This window comes from Tiliqua scincoides, chromosome 9 (genome assembly GCF_035046505.1).
Source record: "Tiliqua scincoides isolate rTilSci1 chromosome 9, rTilSci1.hap2, whole genome shotgun sequence".
Lineage (NCBI taxonomy): Eukaryota > Metazoa > Chordata > Lepidosauria > Squamata > Scincidae > Tiliqua > Tiliqua scincoides.
In genome coordinates this window covers 45,735,370-45,753,459 of record NC_089829.1, presented here as the reverse complement: position 1 = coordinate 45,753,459, position 18,090 = coordinate 45,735,370, and the positions used below count along the sequence as shown (strand labels likewise).

The 18,090-nt window shown below is 46.8% G+C and overlaps 1 protein-coding gene across 6 annotated transcripts in view; it reads left to right on the top strand.

Moving 5' to 3' along the window:
- RIPOR1 (RHO family interacting cell polarization regulator 1) overlaps positions 1-18,090 on the top strand; it is a 115,271-nt gene that overhangs the window by 49,302 nt on the left and 47,879 nt on the right. For 2 of the 6 annotated variants that reach the window (XM_066636788.1, XM_066636792.1), the window contains exon 1: positions 11,966-12,058. The exons of the other annotated variants lie outside the window; for them this stretch is intronic. In XM_066636788.1, coding sequence (XP_066492885.1) covers positions 12,040-12,058 — 19 coding nt within the window. In that variant the 5' untranslated portion in view covers positions 11,966-12,039. Of the gene's footprint in view, positions 1-11,965; positions 12,059-18,090 lie in introns of those variants that run through there. 6 annotated transcript variants of the gene reach the window in all.

Genomic DNA, 18,090 nt, shown 5'->3' with positions numbered 1-18,090 from the left:
CTTTGACTGCACTGGACCAGCCTTCTCTGCTCACTGCTGTAGAGTTACAGCAAATTGTCAGGGGTATCGGCAGCACAAGGGGTCAGATCAGTTTCACCAAGGTCCATATGTGTCATGTGGAAAGTGCCCTGAGATAGGTGGGGGGGGGGTGATGATGGGATGCTGAATCCTAAGAAAGCAAAAAGACAGAAGTGTAAGAGACCAGTAAAAGGGTTGGGCAGTCACCTCCTTGTGCCTTATCTGTTCACAGCCGTTCCACAAGAAAAATAAAAGGCATCTCTATCGGTTCTTTTTTAGGTAAAGAGCCACCTCTGTAGATTGTCATCTGCGTGTGTGTGCACGCGTGTGCGCGTGTGGTGATTTAGCCCACCCTTTTCCCAAAATTCATAGGATGGCACTTATCCTTACAACACCCTTGTGAGGTAGGCTAAGCTGAATGGGAATGGCTGTCCCAAAGTTGCCCAGAGAGCTTTGTGGCTAAGTGGGCATTTGAATTCCAATCTTGCCTGTTTTAGCCGCGCATTCTGTGTGCTGTATCATACTAGCTTATATGGATCACGCTAATTCTTACATAAACACCTGCAAAGGTAGGCCAGCACTGTATTAATGTCTCCATATTACAAGGTGGCGCTTTCAGGGAGAAGAGAGGTCTTGAATGGAAAGAATAGCAAGCTGTATTAAAGCCCACTAGGTAGTTTGTGGGTGAGTCTTCCTGGCTTCTGCTCCTAGGATCAAACTAGATGATAGTTTTGAATATGCCAGTGTTTCTCAAACTGTGGGTCAGGACCCACTGGGTGGGTTGCAAGCCAATTTCAGGTGGGTCCCTATTCATTTCCATGTGTATTTTATTTTTAATATTTTAAATTTGATGCTGCCATGGTATGTGACTGCATTTGGAGAAATGTTACAGACCTGTACATAACAGGCTACTATGTATATGCTTTTAACAATGAAAGTCAATGGGGCTTACTCCCAGGTAAGTGTAATTAGGATTACAGCCTTTGGGATATTTGGGGGACTTTTCTTTTCAAGATCAGCAATTGCTTTGGGAGGGTTAGGAGGGTGATTCTTTATTTTAAATAAATTTTTAAACTTGTACTTTTTTGTAAATGTTTAATTTGCATACTTAATTTGTTTCTGTTGTACTGGGGTGTTAAAATTTTCCTGCCTGATGATGTCACTTCCAGGTTAATATCACGTCTGGTGGGTCCCAACAGATTGTCATTCTAAAAAGTGGGTTCTGGTGCTAAAAAGTTTGAGAACCATTGGCATGTGTGATTCAGGCTATCTGCTTTTATTCAGTAAATAGCAGCAGATCGGAACTGTAGCACGGTGGGGGCATTATTTCTTTTAAAGTAAACGCTTTGCCCCTGCCGGGATCTGGATCCACTTCAGGCTCCTCTACCACTTGTCTTGGGGAGAGGGAAATTTCCACTGATGTAGATGGAACTGTTTTCCCCCCAAGCTGCTGGTGGTGATGAGGTCTGATCCTGATAGACTGTGGCAAAAGCAGAAAGTTGTATTTTGGGGGGGGGGGCAGGAGGCATTATCCTCCCCTCCATGCTATGTTTCAAATCTTGCTGGTGTTTTCATGAATTTGAAAACAAAACAAATAAGCACCCTAGCTGCCGAAGTCTGTTTTGGCCACTACCTTGGGCTAGTGTATTTCAAAGTGGCAGAAACCGCTGCCTCCATCCCGGGATCCATATCTTAATGATTAACATCATTTGGGAATGGAATCCATTTGGACTCTGAATCATGGGTTTTCTCTCCAGCCCCTACCCTTCCCGTTTTCCCTTTGCTCCGAGCAGATAAGTAGGCCGAGACGCTCCTTTCTTTGCTGCCAAAAAAGATTGTTCTTGCTAGGCTTTCAGGGCGGCTTGGGGAGCCTGAACGTTTATTTAATTGCACCAAGCCTGGTACCTGATTCCTTGTTGATGCCTTGAGAAGCTTTCCTGTGCACTGTGGGCAGTGATTAGTTTAATTCAATTATCCTTCTTGCTCCTTCCTCTGTGATGGAGCAATCTTGGCTTGCACAGTCCTGTTGTCCCCGGCGCTTCTGGCCTGCATCTTACTCTTGGCAGAGCCAGCACTGGTCAGTTTTTGACAGCATGCACAAACCAGTTAGCTTCCATGCTGCCCATGCTTGTCTGCTGTGGGTGCCCTTGCCTGAGCAACCGGGGGTGGCTTTGGGGCTGCCATCTTTTGCTGGTGAAAGCGGTAGAGGCTGAGGTCCGGGTTACTTCAGGTCTGGAGCAGTTTTGTAATGTCACAGGTGGGGGCAACTAAGACCCTAGAGAGGCTGAGAGTGCATGAGATAAACAGTACAATATGCTCTGTATATTCTGCTGTGCAAGCAATCTAAGGACCTGCTCTCTGGATGAGCTCTGCACTAAGATTTTGGACCAGGGTTCTGTTGACTTTGAAGTAGCCTGTTGGTTCTGACTGGAGAGGGGCATGAGCCTGAAAGATTGCCCCCATTTCAGCAACTCCTTCTGCTGTTGTCAGATGTACATTAAATTTATATAACCTCCTTTGAAAGTATCTTATGTAGTAAGGCTGGAATGAGTAAATTGCTGAATGTGTTGTCAGCAGTGAAAGATCCCTGCACCTTCTCCGTGGATGGGGGCTGTAGCAGATCCTGCACACAGAAGGTTCAACCCCAAGGTAGGGCTAGGAAAGACCCCTGTGTGAAGGCCTGGAAAGCTGCTGCATCAAGACAGACAACACTGATCTAGATGGACTAATGGTTGGGTTCTCTATAAGGCAGGTTCATATACTTGACTCTCCATTTTGGAATTTTAAAGGGTCAGGGGGCTTGTACGTGTATGTGGGGTAGAACCCTAGATCTTGAAACCAAGATATTGTAAAAAAAATCTGGGGTGGATGCGTAGGATCTAGCAAGATTCATATCAAGGCATGTGAACATGTATCACGCATTGTGATTCTTTATGAAGGCCAGTGGCTTCTGGATGGCTGCTCTTTGCTGCTGGATCACTGTTTTTATTGACTGAATGCAAGATTCCGTGTTCTCTTTTTGTGATTGTTGATAATGCGCTGTTTTGAAATGCATTCTTTAATTTTATGAGTTGCTTTGGGTTTAAAGGAGAACAGCAGGACTAAAGCTTCTTAAAACTGCCAGCCCAAGTTGGGGCTTTGATTTCAGTCTTAGATGAACATCACACCATGGAAGTGTCAGGTTCTCGTACCTTTAAGGAAGGATGTCACCTTTACTCCAAGGAGTGTCTTGCGGAGCCTTGTGGACACAGAAGCAGGAGAAATGCTGGACAAGTAGCAAAGTCGCCTGGGAATTCAGTCTTCCTTCACACTCCACCAGCTCTCTGTGCCTCTGGAGTGCTGTTCTTGTTAAAACTTAATGAGAACAAATGAGCTGGTGCTGAGTGGAAAAAGTCAGAACTGTGCTCAAATGCGTGCTGTGCAAAGGATTTGTGCAGCCTGTTTTTCCTTCTTACTCTCTGTTGGCATAAACGGGGATGTGTGTCACCGAAGGGTGGAGGCATCTATGGCTAAATGTGCCTTTTGATGGTATTATTACTAACACTTACATACTGCATTTTGACAAAAAAAAGGCTCACAAGCTAGTTTACCTAGCTCAGCCATTTTCAACCACTGTGCCGTGGCGCAATAGTGTGCCGGGAGTAGTCCACAGGTGTGCCACAGGAATTTGGGGAAAGATCATTTATTAGTAGGTCCAATGGGGATATGAGCCCCCCACTGGTGGCGTGGTGTACCTTCTCAATTGTCAAAAACCTGATGGTGTGCCTTGACAATTTTAGTGCCTTGTCAGTGTGCCGTAAAATGAAAAAAGATTGAAAGTCACTGACCTAGCTAAATGAATAAACCGCTCCTTGACCCCCAAAGGCCTGCATTTGAAAGTGTCCTGCCTCAGGGGTCATGGGTTAGAGGTGTTTGTGTTTGTAGATGATGTCATTGAATAATTTTGTTTTTGGCATTGAAGATAGCGATGTCATGATATTAAACCTGATATTGATGCTTAAGAATTCGCACCCGTGAATGAAAACCTAAAACTCCACATTATAAATTGTAATTCAACAGATTTTCAAAACAGTAGCACCATTTTCAAATGCTTCTAGTCACGGGATTGCCACGGTGAGGCTGGTGCACTGAGCAAGACCACTTGTGAAGGGGGGGGGGCAGTTCACTTTCTGTTCATTTCTCTTATTTCCTGACTGTTTGTCTGATAATTTCTGGGTGAAATTCAAGGTGGTGTTTAGAAATAGATATATGCTAGATCTAGACAGTTCAGGGATTTTAATGGAGGTTTAAGAGAACGCTTTGTCTTACATCTCTCTTCCCCCCCCCCCCCCGCTGCCTATGAGTTCAGATCAGGTAAGCTGCTCTGGGTGTCACCTCCATCTAGAGTCAGATTAATTGCTCCTAGGAACAGCAGGTTGGGCCTTCTTTTTGCCCTTGTGAGGCACCTTCAGATGTGCCCAGAATTGATAGTGGTGGCCACAAGCTTCCTCTCAGGGGACCTTGCCCTCCATTGCCAATCTCTCACAGACACGCTCAATGTTTGCTGTGTAACATTTGGCTACTCTTGGTGCCAATGTTTCGAAGAGGAAAATATTGGCTGGATGGATGGGTGCTTATCCCTCCTTCACCTGCCAGTAGTCCCCTTCGCATAATCAACAGACAGACCACATGCCAAGCATCATACATACTGAGTTCTGTTCTGGGGGTCTGTCCAGAAACTGGAAAGTACACATCTTGAAACCACCAGCTCCTGTTGTCCCTGTGCTATCATGGCTGTGCAATAGCACCACAGGGGATGTATTGCACGTGCACTAAAGCAGGAGTGCAGCCGTCCATAACTTGGGGAGTCAGTGTATAACCCTAAGCCAGGCTTATTTCTAGTTCTGAAGCCCAACTGACTTGGGGGGGGGGGAGCTTAAAAGCAACCTGGTAGGAGACAAATGTAGGAGATAGTAGGAGACAAATGATGGGGTAGGTAAAAGGTTTAAAAAAAACAACCACTCTCTCCCCACCCCCCACTCCCAATTGCCCTTTGTAACTGTCTCTCCACCACCACATTTGCCTTACTGGGAAGCACAGGGTTGGGCAGCTTGTGGTTTTCCTCATAGCGTGTGGCTCAGTCTTCTTTGAGAGTTTCCTGATACGTATCTGAGGTTCCCCTCAAAATTTCAAAACCACTGTTAGGCCAGGAGAGGAGGACCGACCTGAGACACTTCAGGACAGGTGAGTTTGCGCATTAAAATAAGGCAGTGAAGGGCTTCGTTCTTCCACTTCCTTCCTCACTATCTCCAGATGTTTTCAGGCATGGTTGAGAATTGGTGTCCTTGCAGTACAATCCTGTGCCTGCCTACTCTGAAGTAAGTTCCACTGAGTTCATTGAGGTTTACTTCCAGTGTATGTGCACTGCATAAGATTGCAGGCTTCTCTTCTTCAGCTGGCTATGTGCTCTCCTTGCCCCCCCCCCCCACAGCCATCCTGCATATCCCTTTCATTCAAAGATTGCTTTTCTCCTTTATATAATCCAGTATCTATGGCAGAGAAGACACTGGAAGCTCAAAGCATTTGGAGAGCAGGGTGGGAGAAGAATGTCTATGTCTCCTTCTCTCTCTCTCCCCCCCCAATACATTCGGCCTTGCACTCATGTTCTGAATGAAGCCAAAGCTTTTAACCTTTTAGCGTCAAGTGATGCTTCAGGAGGAAGTCTTTGGGGAGGAAGGGGGGGGCCAAATGAGCTTGCTAAAAAGTCATTTTTCCAACTGGGGGGAGTCAGAATGAGCCCATTAACCTTCATAGTGGCTCAGCTTGATGTACTGTGCCCTCACGGCTTGGCTGTCACTGTTCTCCGGAGAGAGAGAGAGATGGTATTGCCTGCTTTTCATCCAAGCTGGCTTTGTCAGATGGAAAAAATGAAAATGACCAAGATAACAGCTCTTCAAACCTAAAGAGCTGTATGAATAAATGGTTAATTAGCTACTGATGGAATATGGCAAGGCCCTAATTCTGCACTTGAAATAAATTATGCAAATATGAATGTACATTTGTCCCGTTCTGGTTGCAGCAGACTCTGTTTCTTCCAGAGCTTGTGTCAAGCTGGCCAGAGAGAGAGAGTGTGTGCTTGTGTCAAAGGCAGCACAATGAGAATCTTCACTTCTGTCTGTTTTATTGCTTCATCTTTGGCTTCCGTCAGGACAGTGGTGGTGGGTAGATCAGAGTCTAGCATTGGAAAAGAGCTTTGGGGCTCTGCAGAAGTGTGTTGGATTTCAGAGCAAGAAAAAAAGATGACATTCTAGCATTGGTAGGCTGTTAACCCATTAATGCCTGCTGTTTGATGGGCTCATAGCGTGGCCTTTAGTGTGTTCTCTGCGACCACGCTGTGAATCTTCGTCATCTTTGAATGCTGAATGGGATGTGTTTGAGGCACCTAGATATGTGGGCGTGTGGCTGCATGCAAATGGCAAATGTTGTCCGGTGCTGCCTGGCAATATGCTCAAAAGTGGGAAGGAATGCATTTTATGCATTGCACAATTTAACATAAAATTACGCACCCTAAGATAAGTGTTCTAGTTGCTTTTCACATTCATGGAGTTTGGGGTCTGGTGGTGGCAATTAGCTGTCATGCTAAATGGAACCTCCATCTTCAAGAATTCCAGGTGGTGGGGAGAAGCTGAATACGGACAAACACCAAAAATGCATACAGAATGGAACCCAGCCCTCCTCTGCATAAAACATAAAATGAAGCACAGGCAGATGTAGTTAAATGTTTACTCGAAGATGACTGTTAACCGAATGTTGCAGTGGGGGTGTGGTAGATGCCTGGCAGATTTGGAGAGGGAAGTTTCATAAATGCAGGGGCCCCCACAGACAAGCTGTTTCCCTTACTCCCATCCATGTCACTGGTCTGGGAGGGGTAATGGCAGCCGGTATATGCTTTCTGCAGAGCAGTGATGTTCAACCAGTGTACTGCATGTGAATGGTCTGCAGGCAGTACTATAGCTGGGGGGGGGGAGGTTTACAGGTATTGCAGGACCCAGAGTGGCACTGTTCCAGGGGGCAGCAACGCCGCCCATGCTGTAGTCCTGCCCCCTTCACTTGCCCCTGTGCCCCCTCCAAATCCAACCAGAGCTGTGATCCAGTCATGTGCGTGAACATGAAGATGTTCTGAGTTCTTCACAGGGAGCCTTAAAACATAATTTCCGATTTCCATGGAAAACCGGAAGTGATGTTTTAAGACCTTCCGAAGGCCACGGAAGCCTTCTGAGGCTTCAAAAGACCTTCAAATGTCATGTCCTTTTTCTTTTTCAAAACCGGAAGTGACTATCTAAGGCCTTTTCAAGGCCTTTGAACACCCTCCAGATTGTGCTCCAGTTGCATTCGGGGTAGGGGGCGACCCTAGAAGATGTGCCCTGGGTCGGTACACTTTCCGGTTACACCACTGTCTGCAGGTACTTGACTAGAGTTTGGAGGAGTGTCATATATTAGCAGGGATGTGAGCCCCCGGCTGGAAGTGTGATGTGCCTTGTCAATTGTCAAGAAACCGATGCATGCCTTGACAACCTTAGCACCTTATTAGTGTGCTGGGAGATGAAAGCAGTGGAAAATCACTGTTGTAGAGGATCCTAGCAAACATACTCCTCTATGTTTTGTGAATGGTGTTGGACCATAGTGCAATTGGGTTGTATGCGTTTTGAATGTCTCCTACTATATCCTTATACATTTTGATAAGGATTTCAGAAACTGAGGTCTGTCATCTAGCTTTTTATTTTTAACATAGGGGCCATACGTACCAATGTAACTACTTTTGGCCTGACTTAACCTTCTACTTAAATAATAGGAAAGTTGTTTATTTTAAATTAAGGTCTAAACTAAACCAGCAAACCACATGTGGGAGGAAAGGGGGGGGCACTGTGCATTTTATAGCTGTGTTAACAAGTAGCTGTCTGTGACTGTTGGAGTAATCCATTGTGGCTCCACATTCAACCAGTCTTGGGGCCTTCTTAATTCATGACTTTAAAAGAAATAGTGGCAGAACAAAGGTGATGCCATCTCCAGCTTCTGGGAAATGTAGTTGGTTGGCTTGCTCTGCAGTGCCCTCTGCTGTTTTTGCCTTCAGCTTCATCCCTTGAACCTTCATATATTGTACGAACCTGTTTTGGAAATTTCAAAAGACTTTCGGTTCTTTTAAAGAGCTTTCTTTACTGATGGCCAGAGTAGGCGACAGCTTTGTGGAGCTCAAACATATAATCGTGTTCTTAGCACAGACCATTTTGAACATGCCGCTTGCATTCCTCTTGTGCATAGCAGCATTAAATGCTCTGCAGCACAAAAAGGCAGTTTATACCAAGTCTAGGCATCAATCAGGTTGAGAGCAAAGCTTGGAAGGAAAGCAGTTCCAGATCTAGAAAGTGGAACAGATGTTCGCAAAGCCACCAGTTTGACACATAATATAGGAAGAGGTCTGCTGGTTGAGACCAAGGTCCAATTAATCCAGCATCCTTTTTTCCGTTAATGGCCAACCAGGTGCTTTTGGGAGTTCTTGAGAGGACATGCAGGCGACAGCTATCCCCTGCTGTTGCCTCACCCCACCTCACAACTGATATTCAGTAACATGCTCCTATAGAATGCATCCCTGGACAAGTTCCATTTAATTATAACAGCTAATAGGCACTGAGAGTTATCCTATGTAGAATAGGATAGTTCACCTGCTTTACATGCACAAGATCCTAGGTTCCCTTCCTGGCTTCTCCAGATTTTTCTGCAAATGCCAAAATGCAGGTCATAGCAGGTGTAATCACTCAGGAATTTGTGTCCTGACCTTGGCTACATTTAGGATCCAATGCAGAACCGGAATTCCAAGTGTTGACACATTCACCACATGGGCAGTGAAGTCGCGTGTGCTACAGCTACGCTTTGTGATACCTGTCTGGCAGGTATGTCATCACCCTGCCACCTGCATCAGTCAGGGCACATTTGGCATGGTGAGGGCACAACACTGTATTCTAGTGCTGAACTGCATCAATGAGTACGGTGTGGAAGATGGGATGGATTTTTTTTATGGGGAGTGAGGGTGGATCTATTCCAGCCCATGAGCTCACACGTGGGGTAGCAGCTTTGTGGAAGATGAGCACCTGGAATGATTTGCTCCTGCTAGGATCTGAAGGGGGGGAAGCAAGTGGCTTGATGCAACGGCAAGAATGGCAGTGGGAGGTGGTAGGAGCCTCCACAACTCCCTTTTGCGTAACAAGCTAGAGAGTAAACAAAGGAACTACAGGAAGGAGCTGCAAAAAGGCAGTGGGATGGACTTGACTGAATCACGATGCAGTGCGGTACAACTGGGAAGAGAGGAAATGGCTTTCCTTGTGCTGAGATCAAATGAATGGGGAGGGGCCCTTGCTCCGGAAGCAAGATGCAGGCCGTGCTTTCCAGAGGCTCCTGATTTTCATCTCGGTGTCCTTCTCTGTAAGCAGATACGTTCTGCCGCAAAAGGGCTGCTAATCAGGACAGCTGGAAGAGGCAGTGCCCTTCCAGACCTGGATTCTGAAACCGATCCAAGTAACAGCTGAATTTTTTTCCCCCCATTTTCCAAGGGAGAACAGCCATTGTTGTTTCCTCCCAGTAGCCGTTGGTGATATGCAGAGTCTGTGTTCCATGTAGCACCATCTCACGCAGTGAAGACAGTGATCCTATCTAGGCAAGAGTCCAATTGCACTCGAGAGGACTGATTCCTGAGCAAACATGCTAAGGATGGAGGTGTGAGCCTGCAGTACGCTTTCTCCACTCCATGTTTCGTCATTTCTTGCTTTTTAATGTCATTGCTGCATTATATATATATTTGTTCTCTGCATTGCATTGCAAGGCTATTACAAGCTCCTTTTTATCAGTTCATTGGTATCTGAAGTGATCCCTCACCTTTCCCCCAATTTATTTCCCTGCCATTCAATCAGAAGAGGTTCTGGGGTTACCCCTGCTAACTGGGTAAGAGGCACTCTTTCAAGTGGGTGCTCCTCTTTTTAGCAGGGGGAGAGTAACTGGCCCTCCTCACCCCAGCAGTGTCTTTTCTAGTGGCTGCCTGCTGGTGTTCCTTTGCATCTTCACAGCATGATTGATCCTCCTAAAGCTATTGCGCAGGTATCACTGTAATACTAAAGGAGAGAGATGTGGTGTTTGTGTTTCTCTCTGTTCCTTGCAAGACTATTTGCTTGTATTGTGCTAACTTAAATTCTACCACTTGTGGACAGCAGTGTACTTTGTAAATACCCTTCTTACCCTACCTTGGAGAGGTCTAATTTTGCCTAACACTCATCATGCGCAGAAAAAGCGGTGCTTAGTTATATGCTGCAGGTGATAGCCCAACTGGTGTTAAGATTTAAGACTTAGCAGGTTTGTGGTTGGGGTTTTCCACAGCACAGCTGGAAACCAGGGGGGGGGGTGTCTGTGTGTGGGGTGATGTGTGAGATAGGAGTGGGCTTTATTGTGTTCCTTCTTAAAGGTCAGAGGCTTCAGAAACTTCTCTCTGCTTGTGCGCTGCTAACTGTGGAATCGCCACACCTGAGACATTTGGACGACTGTGTGGCACTGGTGCATGGCTCCAACTTCTGGAGGCAGGAGAGCCCTGGGCATTTCCCACAGCTCCATCCTGTGCAGCACAGTCTCAGTGCACTGCCGCTTAAGTCATTCTTTCCTACTATAGCGCACAGGAAGGCAACTGGCCAGGGAGGGGACTTTCCTTCAGCAAAATGACAAGTTTTGACTTGAAAGGATCTGGTGGTTGCCAAGAGATGCTGTACTTTAGGGTAGGGTCAAGAGGCACCCCATTGTTTTCTGTGTGGGGTCAGGAGTGCTTCTTTTTGATCTCGCTGCCCCGGGATGTCTGGCACTTTCTTATCAGAGGCGGCTGCTTTCCTTACCCACCTATTTCCCATTTCAATCAAGACTGTCTTAGTTTCATCTGGGTGCAAGAGATGCATGATCAGTATGTGGAGCTGAAGACTCTGAAATGCGGGGGAGTTGCAGAGCCAGGGCTGTGGGTGCTTTTCTTAAGTTCTGATCCATATCAATGATTTGGGTGCATTACACCGTTGCATTGCATTGCCAGGGAAAGCCTGAAGCAGTGGCTTAATCTGGAAAGAGATTAGGGCTGGAACTGATACTGATGGCTTGGAGTTATGACCTGTGGCCAGACATCTTGCTTCTCAGTCTAAAATATGGAAGCAGGAAGAGGCACTCTGTTCAACCTTAGATTCCTCTGATTAATCAAAATTCTAGGACATCGATCAATGATGGGTCAGGTTTCCCAAGTGGACAACACCTGACCTCAGGTGGAACTCCTTAGGGGCAGTGTAATTGTTTTCTTGGTGCTACTTCGGGTTTCTCTTTGCAGGGGGTGGAAAGCCTGTGCAGATGCAAAAGAGGGCAACATGTTTTATTTATCTGATTGTGCAGAAGACATTTTTGTGTGTCTAGCTTTCTCACCCTTTTATGCCAAGCTGTGCTTGCAAAGAATTCTCATGTTATATGTAAAGAACATAGAAGCCCCGCAAGCCCTTGGCTTCAGGTTACTGGGGAGAGAGAAGCAACATTACAAATGTGTGACCTATTGCCGTTTTCGTTTAAAGACGGACCTTAGATAGGGAGCAAGCACTGCCTACGGCTGTGATGTTCTGGCCAAGTTGATCGTAAGGAGAAAGGGGAAATCTCAGCAGGAATGAAAACCTCTAGGAAGTCTTCTCTCTTTGCCTGCTGTAGTCTTTGTTTCTCTTTCCCCTCCTTCTCCTGAGGCAGGGCTTCCTCCTCTGCCCTTCCATGCCGATGTGGCTTTGAGTCACTGTGGGAGCAGCAGGAACTGTGCTGTGATGTCAGCTCCGAGCAGGGGAGTGTGGGAGGAGACACAGTGGCCTGTTTGGCTGGCTAGCTAGAAACTTTGCCAGAGTTGATGGGACAAGGATGAGAAGCGGGAGCATCAACCACAGGCAATCGAAGTCTTGCCCCCTTCCAGAGCGGGTGACTCACTAACCCCTTGGCAGGATGAAAGGGAAATACAAAGGTAACGTTTCTGTTCCCTGAGAACAGCTTCTTCCTTTTCCTGCCAGGCTTGCAGTTCTGTGTGGTGGGATCTCTGAAACGCAAAGCATTGTGGTGAAGCAGATCTTGAGCTGAGAGCACTGGAGCTGTACAAGGGGTGGTCTGCTCAGTTCGGATTTCCCCTCCGCTCTGAATTCTGGAAGCAACCTTGAGCATAAGCTGCTATCTCACACCATCCTTTCAAAGTCTGTGTTGTGGGATAATGCTGATCTACCTGCTTTGAAGCACCACAGCAGTGCCAAAGATTATTGCCTGATGCCAGGGGCACAGCAGGACAGGTTGTCGAAAGGACTGGTAAACAGGCTGTGATTGGTGAATGGGAGGAGGCTGGGGGATGAGGTCCAGGTTACTCACGTGGTTGCAACAGGCAGGACACCTTGGTGGGGCAGGCTGGAAGGGGCAAGAGGCAGTGTAGAGTAGTGGTTGTAGTTCTAGACAAAATGGGGGAGACTGCCTTCTCCCATGTATGCCTGCCTCTACATCCCCTGCGGCCCTGTTTCAAGTGGCCTTGCCATCAGAAGTACAGCATGCTTTCGTTGGAGCTGGATGTTTTTAGTGGTGGCACCTTTCTGGAATGCCCTGTATATGGAGGCTCAAGTGCCATCTCTTCCCTCCCGCCCCCACCAACACAGTGTTCCTTCAGGCAGCCAGGTTAAAACATAACTTCTTCGCTATACATTTGGAGGAAGCCACTATTGACATTGTTGTTTCACTGTTGATGCTGGGCTGTGGTTTTTGGGGTGGTGGTGGTTGTGCTTCACTACTCTTCCAATGCTGCTGTTGCTTAGTTGTGCTTTTCCCTTTGCATTCTATCGTGGTGGTGGTACTATGCTTAGTGTGTGTTTGTTTTTCTGCTGTTGAGTTGCCTGCAGCGAGAGGGGCAGGTTATAAATCTTTCAAAATAAAATAAAATGTTTGTTTTAAAGTCCTGGTAAGACAAAAATCTTATTGGGTAACCTTGAGGCTGTGGCTGAGTTTTGGGCTCTACCTAACTCACAAGGTTGTGGAGAGGATAAAAGTGTTGTGCTCCAGGCTCTTGGAGAGAGGGATGATAATGTGAAATAAGAGCACTGCAGAGTCTTGCAAATGGGGCAGTGCTACTTTGACTTCAGCGTTCTGATGCTCCGGTGTTGTGATGACTGTGGAACAGTGAACAGAGGCAGGACGCTGGGGTTGGAACAGGATGTTCAGGAAGCAGAGCATCAAACAGCGTCTGATTTCTGCAAGGTTTGCCTCTTTCTTTTTGCCTGCTTATTCTCCCCAGGGCTATGTATGTGTTCCACCCAGGCACAAATTGTGGCAATGAGTGGATAATTCAGACTTCTGAAAACCTGCAACTTTGGAGGGCCAAGTTTCTAGCCCTTTATGGCTATAGAGATTCACAAAAAAGTATGTGCAATGCTGGCTGAGGGCTGTGGACATCCCTCACATTACATCACATAAGACTGGCCCCACGTGTGTGCATTTAAAATACCACGAATAATACATAGCGACACAGAGACCATTAAGCAAGAGTTGGCATCAGTGCAACAAGATGAATAGTTCTCATATCGCAGGATGCCTATGGGGGGGAACACAAGTTGTAACCCAATATCTCTGCTTAATAGTATCTGGGCAAATTATTCTGGGAAGGAAGAACTGTACTTCACTACAGGGGTTAACCCAGTAAAGTTCCATGTATTTTCCATGCAGTGGGCTATGTTAAGAATGCACAAATTGCCCAGGGAAGCACTTCTAATATGACCACCTGGTCGCACATCATAAATGCTTATTTATGGACTTATTTGTCCTACTCAGCCTTTCAACTATACAGTCCCCAAGGCAGATTCATGCATGCGTTCATTCAGCCATTCAATCATTCATTCATTTCTATCCCACCTTTCACTAAACAGGCCCAAAATGACTAACAGCTCAAAGGCCCTGACATGGAGAGTATGGGTGTGGAGCGGCAGAGCTCCGCCGGTCCCACCTCCATTCCGGTACACCCTCTCCCTGCCCTCCCCCCACTCCCCTACCTATCTCTCTTTCGCCCGGAGGTTCGGGTGACCACGGAGTGGCGGAAGTGCTGAACTGGTGCTGAGGTTCTGCAGGCATCCCTTAGAGCACATTTGCGACACTGCACGCCCGCGGTAAGCTGCTGTGCACTGTTTAGGATTGGGCTTGAAGGCTGCAATCCTATGCACACTTACCTGGGAGAAAGTCCCAGTTAGGAAAAGTAAAGCAAGCAGTGGCCACACATTCCACATTCATGGGAGGCGATCTCAGAGAAGGCTCTGTCCCCACATGCATGCTAGTTGAGCTTAGAGACAGCATGCAGGAGAGAGGCTCCCCCTCTGCAGATCAGGTAGATTCATATGAAGAAAAGTGACCCTTAACATATTGAGGGCCTAAACCAGCAGTTGTTGACCTTTTTCATCTCACAGCATGCTGACGAGGCATTAAAATTTTCAGGGCACACCATTAGTTTTGATAACTGACAAGGCGCACCATGCTGGTGGTGGGGGCTCTCATCCCCCAATGGCCCTACTAATAAATGACCCAACCCCCCAAACTCCTGCAGAACACCTGTGAACCATTCATGGCACACCAATGTGCCACAGCACACTGGTTGAAAATCACTAGCCTAAATGTATGACTTTAAAGAACAAAGGCTGAAGACCAATGGCTAATACTAAGCAATACATTTTCAAACAATGCATTCCAAAAGACCAAAGGTATTTTAGAAAACCCTACAAAATGGAACACAGTAGAAGAAAAGGGTAGCATAAAATAATTCTGTGGTCAGGTTTGTTCTTTGCTTGCAGAAGATCCAGGTGGTCATAATCTGGTTTATCTGATAATGAAATGAACCACAGAGAAGATTCTGTTCCTGGTAGTCGCTTATCTTGGCTCCAGTGGGTGGGAGTAGAGCGTCTGAGCAGGGTCTGCACAGAACATCTGAACTATCAGGGAGGTTGATTTTGGAGCAGGCAATACTCAAGGCATCCTGGCACCGACTGCTTTGGACTTTGACGGCTAGGTTTGACTCTGAAATTGTGCCTGGAAATAAATTGGTAGTTGGTGCAGCTATTTAAGTTCTATGACTTTCCCCATCACTATTGGAATAAGTGCCATTTTTGTGTAGTTGTCAGAGCTTTGAGCTAGAGCTGGGGAGATCTGGATTCATCTCCCCCACTCAGTCATGAAGGTCACCTGATGATCTTGTACAGGGCACTTTCATCCTATCCTGCCTCACAGATGAAGATAAAAACTTAATTTTACATTTTTATATTGCCCTTCCTCCAAGGAGCTCAGGATGATGTGCATAGTTCCTTCCCTTCCTTTGTCCTCACAACAACCCTGCGAGGTAGGCTGGGCTGAGAAATAGTGGCTGCCTCAAGGTCACCCAGGAAGCTTTGTGGCTGAGCATGGATTTGAACCTGGATCTTCCAATACCAAAACCACTATATGATCCTGGCTGCATGCAAATTTAAAACACAAGTGTGCTGATAATCTCTTGCCTTTGCTAGAATGCTTGGATTTGGATTTCCTTGATGTAGCACTTGGCTGTTTTCTAAAACAAAATACATGCTGTGCTTGCTATGCCCTGTCTTTTGGCTTTCTTTTCCCACCGCAACCCCTGCACCCGCTGAGCTGAAACAGCGCTTCAGTGTTGTCTCTCACGCTCGCTGTGCCAGCTGTTTGGCAATGACAGGTTTGCTGTGTGCTTTCCTCCAGCCAAAGCTCTCTCCCTCATTTGGCTCGTTGCCTGCTTTTAGGGGGAGGAGGGCTGCAAGCTGGATCCCCCTCGTGCCCCTGTTGTTCCAAGACAGGCAGGTGCAAAAGTCACCCTGGTTCCCTAGTGCCGAAGGTCTCTTGCTGAACGGGCTGCTTCCCCCTCCTGTGAGCTGATCGCTTTAAGGTTTCCTCCCCGTCACACTCCCACAGTTTTTCCGTCTTAAATTGCTACTTACTGATAATGAGAGCCCAGAAATAAACACAGGCAGATGCAGTGCAGCCAGGGGAGGCCTCAGTGGGGACATTCAAGGGCTGGCTTAGTTTTTGACAGTGAGGGCTTGAGCTTTGTTCCAGTGGTGCCTGTAATCAAACTGAGCGGTAAAACTGATTCAATCCTTCCTTGTTCCTGTGTGTGTGAAATCAACATGGGCTAAAATGCTCAGAGTAGTGGCAGAGCCAGATTTGTTCCCTAGTCCCCAAAGGGACATGAATAAAAGCAGAATTTCATTGGTAGTTCTCCTCTGAGGGATTTGCCCAGTGATGACGGCCTAAGATACCTTATTTTGCACATCGTGCATGGAGCATGTTATGGTCCTTCTCGCAGTAAGGGGACGCTTGTTCCCTTACATCAGGGCTGCACTGGGGCTGCATGGGCACTGGAAAGTGGGCTAGAATTGGAATCACTCGACTAACTCGTGGCTGAACTGAAAAGGGGATTGAGTCTGGGTCACCTGCTCCAGACTGCGCACTCCTGAGTCTAGGGTTAGAGGCTGGAGCTGTAAAAGGTGAGTGGGGTGAACTTCAGCTAACAAGGTGGTGGCAACTTCTGCTTGGCGTGGCAGGAAAGGCCCTTCCCAGGCGCCTGCATTTTTCATGATCCCCACTGCAGTGCTTGAGGGGAAGCAACAACTTCCTCCAATTATCACTGCTTTTCCTTTCCAGATTGCCCTTTCGGCACCTCCCTTTGCCTTAACCTGTCAGCGTCTGGTCCTGTGAGGACTTTGCCAGGACAAGGAGGCCTCTTGTCTTTTTAGAAGAAGAAAGGTTTGGCTGCCTCCTGCTCAGTAGAAATGTGACTTTTCTCTTAGGAACTCAGCCTGTTTCTTTCCCTTGTCTTTTCTCAGTGATCTCATGCAAACTCTTCTGGAAATTTGATCTTAACAGGAAATCCAACATTTGTGATGAGAATGCATGATGCAGATATGAATTAATTCCCCCCCCCCCCCACACACACACACTCACACACTTTCTCCAGAACTGGTTTTGCTTTGGTTTCAGTAAAAACTGGAGCTCCTGGGTAGCGAGAGTAAATAGGTGTGTTGCATCAGGGCTCAGGGTTGTGACCCAGAGTAAAACCCACTTCAGGCCTTTCTGGTTCATTTATTTATTTGAGAAACGTATATCCTGCCTTTCCCAAGCTGAAACAAAGTGGTTTACAAAGCTCCATAGTAGAGTAATAATAATAATAATAATACAGGTATTTATATACCGCCTTTCTTGGTCTTTATTCAAGACTTTATTCAAGGCGGTTTACATAGGCAGGCTTATTTAAATCCCCGTAGGAATTTTTACAATTGAGAGAAGGCTCTATCTTTCAAGAGCCGCAACAATTCAGATGTTTCATTCTGATCTGGCCTCCATCCTGGCCTCCATCCTCCCACGCTCAGAGCAGATGGAATAGCTCAGCTCAGCTTGTCAGCTGCTTCAGGGTCACACGGTGCCGGTGGCCTCGAACTGGTGACCTTGTGGATGTTATCTTCAGGCAAATGGAGGCTAAACCCTCTAGACCAGACCTCCTGCCCAGATGAGCTTTTACAATAATTATTCTATGGGCAGCTTGTCAAACCCTTCTCGTTGTCAGTTCTTCACTGTGTGGTTGTCTCATCTGGGTTTACCTTCTGAGCTTCCAGCAGGAGCGGTTTCAGGTCCAAAATTCAGCCAGGACCACTCCTTATTTAGCATTCTTCAGGCAGCCTTTCACTAAACCTCCAGACCACACCTGCTGCCTTCGTAGCATCTTGAGTGCAGTATAATCTTATCAAAATAGAGGTGTGTCTGTGTCGTCCCCCCCCATATCTGCAGGGGATCTGTTCCAGGCTGTTCCCTGTGGCTACAGAAACCGCAGGCATGGGGGAACTCTATAGGTGCAATGCTCCATGGTCTTCCGCTCACCTCCCTGCACCCATTACTTTCTGTTTTCTTCATTAACAAATGTGTATGTTTCTTTCTTTTACAGATGCTACCAGAGGCAGGCAGCCTGCACACTAGGAGGAGGAG